The following is a 13,256-nucleotide window of genomic DNA, read 5'->3' on the forward strand; positions in this document are numbered from 1 at the left end:
CGGGAATGAGCCAGTGCCACACACTCGTAAAAAGGTAAAAGGTAAAGGACCCCTGGATGATTAAGTCCAGTCAAAAGCGACTACGGGGTACGGTGCTCATCTCGCTTTCAGGCCAAGGGGGCTGGCATTTGTCCATAGACAGCTTTCTGGGTCATGTGGCCAGCATGACTAAACCGCTTCTGGCACAACAGAACACCATGACGGAAACCAGAGCGCATGGAAATGCCATTCACCTTCCTGCCACAGCAATACCTATTTATCTACTTGCACTAGTGTGCTTTTGAACTGCTAGGTTGGCAGGAGCTGGAACAGAGTAAATCCCCATCGTGGGGATTCAAACCGCTGACATTCTGATTGGCTAGCCCAAGAGGCTCAGTGGTTTAGACCACAGCGCAACCCGTGTCTCAGCCACACTGTTGTACGAGTCAGCTAGCTCTCACTTTCTGATTTTCATCAGGGGAATGATGGAGATTTCTCCCCACTGAACTAGATTCACTGGGGGGGTCAAAGGTCAAAATCTAGAGCCAGCACTGGAAGCTCCTTATGCTTTCTGGCACTACAGCGAGCTGAGCATGTCCCGTTTTGTGAGAATGCGTACGTGTGCCTCTGCCTTTCTCTTCTCTTCTTCTGTGCAACTAATAATTAGACTGCAACTTCATCCATCTACACGCATACCACAGTGATGGGAAAACGAGCACTATGTCCCTATAAACTCTATTCTGTCGAGGAGCAAGCCTATAAATTGTCAGCAAAGGCTCTGGGCTGCTTTTCACAAAAGCCTATTTATTCAAAGCTTTCCCTATTAATTTCTCCCCGTTGCAAACACAGAGTTGAAAGCAATGTAAATGGATCCACTGCTGCCCTTTTAAACCAGTCTGGCAAAGCTGCCTCATGACCTGACTAAGTGATCTATGTGTCCACACAGCCCAATCCGGTGTGCGAGCCAATGAAGGTTCTTTCTTACAAACCAGTCTGCAATCTTTGCTTCTATATCTTGAACCACTCCCTAGGGGTCTTTTGAAAACAGGGCAGAAGAAAAAGAGAAAGAATTTCCTGACCACTCAAAGGCAGAAGGCAAGACGTCGGGGCAAAACCCTGCAAATTTTACTTGAAATACCTTGTGTACAAAAGGTAACAAGAAAGGGAAGCAACTTCTTAACCTGGTAATAAAATGGAGTAAATCGCAACTTTACAGCCTTAATGCAATCATATACTTTTTAGGTGCCAAACAATGAAATAAACCATATATAGTTTGGCTCCTGCCAATCCCAGAATTATCATTCCACAAACGCAATCCAAACAACCTGCAGAAAGAAACTGTACTCTACAAAAGGTGTTTGCAGTGGAAATGCCTCTTGGAAGATTTGAGCAAGTGAGTCAAATCCCATGTGTCAGAGGAAAGAAAAACAAACTGGGGGGGGGGGGGCTGGAAAGGTTACCGTACTTTACTGCCCAGTTATGGAAATACCCCAGAATAAACAAGTTGTCTGTACAGTTTCAGTGCAGGGACTGTACCATTTCACACTGCAGGTGGAGGGTTTGCACCTTGGAATGTTCCTTCACATGGAGGTTCTCACATACTGTTCTCTGTTGAGAACTAGCCTATCAGTTTTCTACATTAAGAGTGTCATGTTTTTTTAAGACACAAAAGGAATATGCAAACATACTTAATCCTCCATTTGCGTTGTCAGATGGTACAGTCTCAATAGTCTTGTATCATATGACAATTCTCAGAATCTGTAGGAGCAGATTAGCTCTAACTTCAGACACATTGCAAGCAATAAACAACAATTCTCAGCAATCCCTGCAGAAATATGTTGGAGGGAGATATGATGGAGGAAGTCATCATAGCAGTCAGCCAAACACTCAGATTTTCGCAGAACAGATGCAGTCCTTGAAGCTTGGCATCCTTCCCTTCAGGGCCAGGTGTTAAAGACTGCTTAGCAAAACATATACAGAAAGAAGCAGTGGTGTGGGATGGAACAATTTATAGCGCTTTGTTTTTCTGTGGAAACGAATAACATTAATTCATTGTTAATGGTAGATGGATGCCAACTGCCAAAAAAAGAGAACACCAGAACAGTAGGCAAGCTTGGCAGTTTCAATGTTTTTTAGCTTTATTTCCTAAACAGAAGGAAAATAAACATGCTAAATCAGATCACTCAGGCATCAGATAATTTCCCCATTCAAACTGGAAATGTCCCTATGCAAATTATCTTATGGTATACTGAAATATCCCCCTGGAAAGTTTTGCATAGTAAACTTTCCCCCAAAAAGTTCCCAATTGAAAATATTCCAGAAAACCCATAACACTGGACAGGAGACATGGAAACACAGCTTTACTAGCTGCCACCCAGACTTGGATAGAAAAATATCTGATTTAGTGGAAATCAAAACAGCTGAACAAAATGTTCTATATTAGCTAAGTCCAGCCTTGCAAAAGCAGTTTGTGATTCTGAAATCTCTAAACTCTGGGCAGTCAGCTGAGGAACCCACACTTAGGAAGTTTGCCCCTGCTGCAATGACGTTAGAATACATGGTGCCTGGCTATCACAAGTGTACCGTATTTTTTTGCCCTATAGGACGCACTTTTTCCCCTCCAAAAATGAAGGGGAAATCTGGGTGCATCCTATGGGGCGAATGCAGGCTTTCGCTGAAGCTTGGAGAGCGAGAGGGGTCAGTGCGCACCGACCCCTCTCGTTCTCCAGGCTTCAGGAACACATCCGCAGCCTAAGCAGCCCTGCGGGAGTTCCCGCAGGCCTGTCTAGGCTGCGGATAGCAGCCTGCTTCCCGGAGCGTCGGGCGCCCTGAAAGCAGAGCGCCCGACGCTTCGGGAACACATCCGCAGCCTAGGCAGCCCTGCGGGAGTTCCCACAGGGCTCCCTACGCTGCGGATAGCAGCCTCCGCCCGGCGCAAGGGGCGCCCTGAAGCAGAGCGCCACTCGCGCCGGGCAGACACCCGCAGCATGTTGGAGCCCTGCGGGAGCTCCCCGCAAGGCTCCCCACGCTGCGGATAGCAGCCTGCCGCCCGGCGCAAGGGGCACCCTGAAGCAGAGCGCCCCGCCTGCCGGACAGACATCGGCCAGCCCCACAAGCTCAGGGGACAGCAAGGAGGCGCAGCGCCGCCATCCCGCTGTTCCTTGACCTGGTTCGGTTTCCCCGACCTTGTTTTTTGGGGGAAATAAAGGAAAAATTTTTTCCTTTATTTCCCCCCCAAAAAACTAGGTGCGTCCTATGGGACGGAGCGTCCTATGGGACGAAAAATACGGTACTTTGCAGAGATAGTGAGATTAATGCAGTGGCAAACTGGAATGGCATCTTCTGCCCAACAGACTCAGAGCATTATTTCAGCTCACTGGGATCATGATTTTTGGCTTTCTAGTCCATGAAAGACATCCATCTGCCATCAGAACATTTGTAGGCAGACAGAACAAAAGAGGTGACTTTTGCAAACTTTCTCTTTCTATTTTTCTGGAAGAGGTGTTAGTGGGCAACTCCTCACTTCTTCCTTTTTATTTCCACCCAGACACAGATGTAAGTTTACCATTGTAGGAGAAAAAAATGGTGCTGGTGACAAACTTATGATGAGCGCCATGCACTCACCATATGGGCAATTGCAACAGTGGCTGCCTTGCAATCCTTTAAGCACCAGAGGTGAGAGGCAGAGACATCACCAGCAGTAACTATGACAACCCAGAACACTGCCCATAGGGAACTTGGGCTGAACAAGGTTTCTAACTCCTTTTTCACTGCCTGTGGGGAACTTTTGCACGTCCAGATGTTGCTGAACTTCAACTCCAAACATCCCTGATCACTGACCATGCTTGCTGGCACTGATGGGAGCAACATCTGAAGGGCAAAAGGTTCGCACACAGTCTAACCTATTGCTCCGATGGCACACCAAACACCGTAGCAGAACAGTATCAGGAAGTTTTTAATGTTTGGTGGTTTATTATGTTTTTATATGTGCTGTAAGCTTCCTAGAGTGGCTGGGGAAAACCCAGCCAGATGGGCGGGGTATAAATAAAGTTGTTGTTGTTGTTGTTGTTGTTTGCAGTGCCTGAATCTGTCGCTTCCCCATTCTCTCCCCCATAACTCCTTTCTGCCAGCTTTTTGCAGGCTTCTTTCGAATGAATGGCTCTTCAGACAGAATTTTATCAGCAACGATTCCCCTTTTTTTAACCAAAGGAAATGGTCCGATGAGTAAATCAAACAAGTCTATTGTGCTACCAGCCGGTTGTTGCGCAACGTCGTGCAACAGATCGCCAAGAATGCCATTAAGGCAAGTCCGACTTAATTAAGGAAGTTCAACGAGGCCAAAGTGTTGGAACGAGCAAGTGGTCCTCAGGAGCAGCAAGGGAGCCTGGGTTCTTCCAGATACAAAACCCTCCGTTGACCACCTCCTTGCACAAAAGGCAAAAATCTATGCAATTAAGAGATTGATTAAGAGATAGACTGTGCTTGCTCACAAAGCGGCGGAAGAAATAGCACTCCTGCACCCACATAATGTAATTAGCAAATAACTAAATAAATGGTTGTTGCAGCCAGTTCTCTCCCTAGCACTGAAGCAAATGTGTGTTTACGGAATAATGAAACCAATTATCTCGATGCAGAAACTCAACTCGCACTGCCTTTTGCACACTTTCCTTTTCGTTCTCTTGCTCTCCCTCCCATTAATCTCCTGGCATGCAGTTCTATGGAAATTCAACTCACTTAAAAGGCTCTTTCAGGCCAATTTGCCATTTATTATCTTTCCTACTCCATCAGCTCTGGGACCAGCTCTGAAACTCGAGATCGGCAACTGGAGGCCTTTGGGCTCACAGCATTCCTGCTCTTGGCTTTCAGTTCGGCAAGAAAAATCAGGGACAGAGTGCCATTTGCAAAAAGGAGAACAGGATGCAGACCTGTCTCGTTGTCTGTTATGTTCCTTATGGGACCTGGATAGGGGTCCGAAAATCTGTCAGTGATGCTTTCTCATTTTTCCAGTTTTCAGCCTAGTTACCCACATTTCCACATCAATTTGCAATTGTTTCTAAGTCCACATGAAAAGCCATCAACCTTTTAGTGCAAATTTCTCCAATGTTTGTATGCAATTTTGCCTAATATGCACATTTTTGCAAAGCATAAGTTCTCTAATGTAACAGTTTTTTGTACAGAGACATCACCTTGCCGACAAATGTCCGTATAGTTAAAAGCTATGGTTTTCCCATTAGTGATGTATGGAAGTGAGAGCTGGAACATAAAGTAGGCTGATCACCAGAGAATTGATGCTTTTGAATTATGGTGCTGGAGGAGACTCTTGAGAGTCCCATGGACTGCAAGAAGATCAAACCATTCTGAAGGAAATCAGCCCTGAGTGCTCACTGGAAGGACAGATCGTGAAGCTGAGGCTCCAATACTTTGGCCATCTCATGAGAAGAGAAGACTCCCTGGAAAAGACCCTGATGTTGGGAAAGATTAAGGGCACAAGGAGAAGGGGACGACAGAGGACGAGATGGTTGGACAGTGTTCTCGAAGCTACCAGCATGAGTTTGACCAAACGGCCGGAGGCCATGGATGACAGGAGTGCCTGGCGTGCTCTGGCCCATGGGGTCACAAAGAGTCGGACACGACTAAACAACAACAAATAGTCAAAACTATTGCATTTTATGCAACTTTACCCTAGCTTATACTTCTTCTCTTTTTTAAAAACACACACATCAGTTGGCAGGAGAAAGGCATCTTAAAATTCAGAAAAGTGTAACTCTTGAAGAATGGCTGTTTTGGTTTGTGAGTTAAGCTGTGTGGTAAGTGTGAAAAAGGGAGATTTGTATTCAAATGTGGACTGAATCAAAATTTCCCCAATCCCTACACTTGGGTAATTTACCTTCTTCTATATATTGCTTTTCACTAGGGATGATAGGACCTGTGAGTTTGAGTTATGTCAGTTTATTTTTTTCTAATCTTAAATTCAGTTCTCCACATTTTGCAGCAATTTGTGACTTTTTAAAAATTAAAAATCCTCGCTCAGTCATGTAGTTCACTGGGTGATCTGGGGCTGGTCACTGTCTCTCAGCGTAACCTACCTCACAGGGTTGTTGTGAAGATGAAATGGGGACACTCAAGGTACACCACTATGAGCTCTTTGGAAGCAAAAAATATGTGATTAAAATAAAAAATTAAGAAAACCTCATGCAGATTCTTCCTAATAGAACACATTGTTATATGCAGTCTTGACTAACGCATGCACAATTTTGTAAACAATTTCCCCTAAAACAATGCATTTTTGTGTCATTTTTACTAACATATCCATCTTTATGCATACTTTCACCATTTTTGTAAACCTTGTTTGGTCAGCGAACTGCATAGCGAAATTTGCAAAAGTGCAAATTTCAAAGGCTAGCTGTGCTTCTGTTCATATATTGTTTCAGAAAAATTCAAATTTGATAGATTCAGCTGGGATCAATTTTCTCCCCAACCCCACTCCTCACATGCTGTCATTGCTGTCTGACTAATGCAGATCCCCAAACCTGCATGGTGTAGTGACCACTACATCTCCCTTAGGATGGTCATTTTTCAGGATGGTTTTCTTTACAAGAAGAGCTGCAATAAGCCACAACTCTCTGGCAAACATGCATTGCACACGGACACATCTTCACACTTCTTCTACATAACAAATGCAGAAGTGGCTCAGGGGCCCATTTCCCACATGCCAGCCCTTTCCACTGTGGGGGCTCCAGAAAGAGTTGTTTCTAGTAGCAAAGGTTTACCAAGCATCTGAACAAGGCTTGCAACCTGACTAACTTTCAAAGGAGTTATTTGAAAGTGCTACGGAGATTCCAGACTGACCACTTGACAGGCCCGTTTCTCTTGGTTTATCTTCTGAGGCTTCCCAGCACTAGTTTCGCCAGTCTGTTTTTAGCTTTGCGAGAAAGCCTTTAATCAAGGCGCTGGAAAGGGAAAGCAAGCTTGCCGGATACACCCTAAAAAGAAATATCTCCTTAGGATCACTGACCCAGAGATGCAGGAAGGACCTCCTTCAATGGCACCCATGTTTCTGGGTTAAATGTTAAGAGGGCACTGAGATTCCTCAAAGCATTCTTTCTTGGGTCACCACACCTTCAAAGCACATTTGTACCGTCACTGCTTCTGGGATTCTTTGGGGCAGTCATGTAGGTTGTGGATGTGATCTTGGGGGAGGTGGGAAGGAACAAAGGGTGATAGTCTAGTAAGTTTTACTCAGAGCAGACCTGTTGAAATTAATGGCCCAAACTTACTGTTCACTGATTTCAGTGGGTCCACTTTAATAATAATAAAAATAAAGATTTTCTTAGGTTATAAAAGTATGCGCTTTGTCTCTTTTTTCAGGTCTTTTCTTCAGTGGGTCCTCCCTGTGAAACTTATTGCCACCCTGAGGAATTAAACTGTTCTACCATCTTGTATTCCATATACAGTGGTACCTCGGGTAAAGTACTTAATTCATTCCGGAGATCCGTACATAACCTGAAACTGTTCTTAACCTGAAGCACCACTTTAGCTAATGGGGCCTCCTGCTGCCGCCGTGCCACCGGAGCACAATTTCTGTTCTTATCCTGAAGCAAAGTTCTTAACCTGAGGTACTATTTCTGGCTTAGCGGAGTCTGTAACCTGAAGCGTATGTAACCCAAGGTACCACTGTATTCATCTTTGGAAAGCCAGCATATGGCGTATATTGAGAGAAGCGCTAGAACCCAGAGGCCCTGGCAAAGCCCATTGCCACTACTGTCTGCCAGGTTCCACACCACTCCTGCTGCTACTGCCACTACCACCACTCCTGGTCTGGTGCGAAGGACTGGGGGATGGCAGGGAACTGACCAGAGCAATTGGCCATGCGTGCAAATGTCCCATCAACACCAGCTTAATTAGGCCAACAATGATTGGGGAAGGGCTGTGGCTCAGTGACAGAGCATCTGCTTTCCATGCAGAAGGTCCCAGGTTCAATCCCCACCATATTCATATCTCCTGTGTGAAAGCCAGGAAAGCTGTTGCCAGTCATTGCAGACAATACTTAGCTAGTTGAGACAAAGGCCAAAGTACAGGGCAGCTTCCTATGTTCCCTGCCATAACCTATGTTTGAGGGTGAGGCGGGTGCTATAAAAGCTGGTGGAGGCAGGGAGTTTGTGTACATAGGTTGGCGTTCTGATCTTCACCACTGCTGGGCCCCTCCTGGGTCCTTGACGCAGGGTAGGCTACCTGAGGGCGTGGCATGGTGCCGCTCTCAGCACTGGGCCACATGTGCAGACTACCTGGGGCCATCAGCTTAGTGCCAGCCTTCTTCCTGAAGGCAAGGACCCTTCAGGGCGTGGATGGCATAAGCCAGCATTGCCAGGGAATGTGTGTGCAGTGTGATCAGCGCAGCCGCCACCACCATGGGCAAGCATGGGGGACCCCCCAAGTGACAGGAGCAAGCCAGCAGGAAATCACACCGAGCAAGTTGGAGTTAACTCTTTATTAGCAAAAACACGATCTTCACAGATTTGGCTGAGTGTCAGGCCTAATGAGCAAAGCAACCCATCTCTGGTAGGTGTTGCCCCATGAAGAAGAGACTAAAGGTCCCCACCCTCCAAAGCCATCTAAGTCTCCTCCTCTCCAGAAGTTTTTTTTCCAAGCAATCAGAGACTGCACCTGCCAGCCTGCCTTTGCTCCTCTCACTTCATGCCTCTTCTGGTTCTGGAAGACCAGAAGGGAGGGGAGCTTGTTGCAGCAGGATAAGGAGACACCCATGCCTCTCCCTGACCCATCTTTGCTTCTTGGCTTCCCTCCTCTCCTGCTTCAGCTTCTGCCTTTGATTCTGGACTTCTCTCGGCCACAGACTCTTCCTGCTCACTAAATCCTATTACCTCTTCAACTTTCAACACCTCCTCCACTCTGTCTGCTCCCTCTTCTCACTCTGACCACTCATCTTCATCCCACCACCATTCCCTGAGCTCTAAGCCTTCTTCCCTTGGGGGTTCCCCAGCTGGTGCCTTCCACCATTCCTCTGCATCCAACCAGTCCATGACACCAAGGGCAAATGAACTGGGGACCCCCAAATATTGGAGCCAGATCTGAACTTTGGAAGACCATAAGTGTTTAAGTCTAGTGTCTGGCTGTTGGATAGGAACTATGAGCCGCACCAGTGATAGAACAACTGTCAGGGACTCCTGGCAGTCCCGGTCATCTTATTTACTGTTGCATGCACTTTTCTCTTTATAGTGGATCAAGGCCTCCTCCTCCGGGATCTTGGCTAACGTTTTTGGATTACGCTGCTTGGCAAGGCCCTCTGGCTGTCTGGCCAGCCCTGTCGAGTAAAGCAGGCAGTGCAAAGAACTGCCACATAAGTCATAATGCTGGATAGACTTTCCTCCTGGCAGTTTTGCATTCAACAGCGGCCTCCCTTTGATGGTGCGAAACCCTGCAGATCTGGAGAAGGAGACGCTCATCCATTAGGCAACTATCTACTTGAACTGAGAGTTGAGCACATCCATCAAGGCCAGGCTGCTCCAAGCAGAAAACCCAGTGGCTGTGCTAGAGTCCAGAGACTTCCCCTTTTGCAAAGCGAGCACCACACTTTGCCAAGAAAACCATCTGCAGAGCAGAAAAAGGAGGAGGGTGATGGCATGCGGTGGTGTCTGAGAAACCCCTGCTTCAGAGAGGCTGAGCTAGCATAGTGTTGTGGCTAAAATCCTGGACATGCTAATAATTTTTATCAGCTTTTCAGTGATAAATGCACCGTATGAAGTCAGAAAATAGAAACTGAATGTAACAAGAAATACATAAACAAACAACCATACCTCCCTCCCCTCTATGCCAGAAGCCAGGAAAGTGATCTTATTCATTCTAATGTATTGAATGAATTCTTAATGTATTTTTCTTATGTATTATGTATTGTTGCCTACATCCTTCATTTTCTGTGTTGCTCTTGCAGGGACCTTGCAGGGCATATCATCAGGACAATGTCACTGTTTTCATTGGCCAGAAGAGACTGATACCCAAGCACAAAGTTCAGAGCAGAAATATAATAATGACGTTCAACGCTGGCAATAAGGTATTTTGTAAAGCCGGTATTTCGGCATATGTAATAAACCACCACCAAATATCACAACATGTATCTGGTTTCTAAAGTGTTGGCATTTGTGCAGGGTGATTTGGGTTTTTTTAAAAATTACCCAATCCCAGAGCTTCCTGGGTGATCTTGAACCAGTCACTGCAGCCCTCTTTGTGCATTTCTTCTAGTGCCATGCCCCCCCAATCACCCAGCAGTTCCTCTCCTCCCCACTCAACTATCCATGAAGAAACTGCATTTGCAAATTATCAAAGGGGAGAGAAGATTTCAGTTACATTCTCATGCTTTGGGTACAGGTATTGAACCTTCCTCCTACTCTACAAATCATCACACCAGTGTTCTGCACTTTGCAGCCTCCCCAGGTGCCAGCACTTTAATTAGAGCCCAGTTGGAGCTGTCTTATACTGAGTTAGACCCCTGGTGCATCTAGCTCAGCACTGTCTCCACTGACAGTGGCATGTAGTCAATACACAGACACTGAAATTCAGGCAGGGGTCTCTCTCAGCCCTACCTGGAGATGCTGAGAATTGAACCAGGAACCACCTGCGAGCAAAGCAGACGCTGAACTCAGGCTCCTCCCACAACATTGCTCTCTGGAAAAGAGGCGGGGCTGAAAATGCTAGCCAAAACAATGCTTTCAGTTGTTCATTCCCATTTATCTACAAAATTGGGATCCTCACAGCCTGCCTCTCAGGGATATTGTACTGACGATGTCTGCAAAGGACTTGGAATGTGCTATATGAAGACTAACTATTAGCATTCAGAACCAGGTGTTGACATTTTACCATTTTCTGCAGCAGCAACTGATTTGCTTTCACACCCATCCCTTCAGTAAGCTTGAACCTGAACAATTCTTCCAGTCAGAGGACAAAAACTGGCAAACTGCTAATTTTTAAGTGGAGACCTTAAGGGAGGTAATCGGTTAAGCAGCAGGCTGGCAGCTTTTCCCTCCACGCAGCCCTCGTTCCAAAGCACTAATGCTTTGAATGAAGTAAATTACAGCAAAGCTGGGTCATTCCAAAAAGTCATGCTGACCTCCTCTGATGAAACGTTTCGTTTGTTTACCACTGACTTCCTATGACAGGAGGAGGGAGCCTTTAGAAGCTCCAGGGCCACATCCTTCCCATGGGAAACCTTCCAGGGGCCGCAGGCCAGAGGTGGTCAGGGCCAGAGGTGTACCTCTTACCCCTGTGAAATAAAATCAGGATGTTTCTACATACGCATCTCTTTATTCTCCATCCAGGCAGACAAGAGGCATTATCACAATTCAAGAAAAAAATTGCTCAAGGAGGACACAGTGCATTGAGGGGGTGTGGCTTCAGGAGGGGTGTGGCCTGGGAAGAGTCCTAAAGACCAGACCAAGACAGGCCTGGGCGGCTGCTTCTACACCTGTGGCCTGAGGTTTTTTCACCTATCTTCTAGGAAAGGCTACTCAACCAAGCTACCCTACACAGGTTCGTCCTAGTGGTGGCCAAATTTTTATTCCACAGAAGGGTGAAGACAGTCCACTGACCATGAAGGTGCCTGAGACCCTCTCCCATTGCCCCTATTTGCTGTTCCAGAGGACTCAGTGAGACCATGGTGGGTGGTCGGGTTTGGTCACCAACACAATCACAGCGCGATGCCTTTTTTAAAAGAAACTCCCACATCTTGGCTCAGGTTAATTCTTGTGACCTTTTCGGTGTGCGGCAAAAGCTTCAGAGTTTATTTAATGCACCTAAAGTGGCTAAAATGTTCCAACCTTTTAAAAAATAAAACAGAATTACGGGTGTGAGAGGCCTTAGTTGGATCAGAACTCTGCTGTGTGTGTGTTTGTTTGCAAAAATACATCTTGAAAACACGAGAAAACAAAGCCGAATACGGAGCAATGGAAGAGATAGCAGACATACCTGACTTTCCCACTCCAGCTCGGCCAAAGATGGCCAGTTTCACTTCTGCGCTCTTAGCCATGGTGGGGAGAAAATGGAGGCTGGTGGAATCGTCACTGGCTGAACCAAACTGGCACGAAGGATGAATGGCCAAGTCCTTTCTTCCGCCTTATCGTGCCATTGTGATTTTCAAGCAGGGCCTAATGGGAAAAGACCCACCAAAGAGAAGGAATGAGCAGGTGAACAGGGGTGTTGCCAGCCACTGCCAAGGTCTCAGCAGAGGGTTGAGGTGTGTCCTGTTTCGCAAGGACCCACAGGGAGAGCTTTTCGTCAGACGCAGCCCTCAAACGATAAGCCATGAACCTAGAACCAATCTCCTTTCTAAAAGCTCAGGGGGTGGTTCTCTGTCTTCAGGCATGGGGGAAGAAGAAAAGGAGCAAAAGCTCTATTTCTTTATATTGCGTATTACATTTACCTAGGCTAGGCTGAGAGAGAGTGACTAGCCTAAAGTCACCCAGTGAGTTCCATGGCTGAGCAGGCATTTGACCCCTGGTCTCCCAGGTCCAAGTCCGCATCATGATGGCTCTGTTCAGAAGAATCACATGTTACAGCCCCCTCTCTTCAGATCACAGCTGGGGCGATGGACGGACTTGACTCCCTTCCTGAATGATCCCATACACACACACACACACACACACACACACACACACACACAGTGGATGCTCCGGATGCAGCGTTTGCAACCCACAGCAGTGCGTCTGCGCATGTGTGGGTTGCGATTCGGCGCTTCTGCGCATGTGTCACCGCCAAAACCCGGAAGTAACCCGGAAGTTCTGGTACTTCTGGGTTTTGGCAGTTCGCAACCCGAAAAAACGCAACCTGAAGCGTCTGTAACACGAGGTATGATTCTCTCTCTCTGTGTGTGTATACAGTGGTACCTCGGGTTAAGTACTTAATTCGTTCCAGAGGTCCGTTCTTAACCTGAAACTGTTCTTAACCTGAAGCACCACTTTAGCTAATGGGGCCTCCTGTTGCCACCGCACCGATGGAGCACGATTTCTGTTCTCATCCTGAAGCAAAGTTCTTAACCTGAGGTACTATTTTTGGAGGCCAATGGCGTCCGAGGGGTCCGGCACACTTCCTGCGCGACTCTGGTCTTCCCCCCTGGGACCTTTGACTCAGCAGAGCGTAAACACAGCGGAAGCAGAAGCAGGAACGTTCTTCGTGTGAAGGCAATAATTCAGGCTGAAACGCAGCAGTCTCCTTATCTTTAAAGCCTTTATTCCTTAGCAAAACACAACAGCTATTAATCTCCTGCCTGGCGA

General features: G+C 46.7%; 1 protein-coding gene across 2 annotated transcripts in view; it reads right to left on the bottom strand.

Moving 5' to 3' along the window:
- Positions 1–13,256, bottom strand: part of RERG (RAS like estrogen regulated growth inhibitor) — a 91,097-nt gene that overhangs the window by 65,096 nt on the left and 12,745 nt on the right. For both annotated transcript variants that reach the window (XM_053405179.1, XM_053405177.1), the window contains exon 2: positions 11,953–12,131. In XM_053405179.1, the coding sequence (XP_053261154.1) occupies positions 11,953–12,013 (61 nt within the window). In that variant the 5' untranslated portion in view covers positions 12,014–12,131. The remainder of the gene's footprint in view (positions 1–11,952; positions 12,132–13,256) is intronic.

This window comes from Podarcis raffonei, chromosome 10, assembly GCF_027172205.1.
Source record: "Podarcis raffonei isolate rPodRaf1 chromosome 10, rPodRaf1.pri, whole genome shotgun sequence".
Taxonomy (NCBI): Eukaryota; Metazoa; Chordata; class Lepidosauria; order Squamata; family Lacertidae; genus Podarcis; species Podarcis raffonei.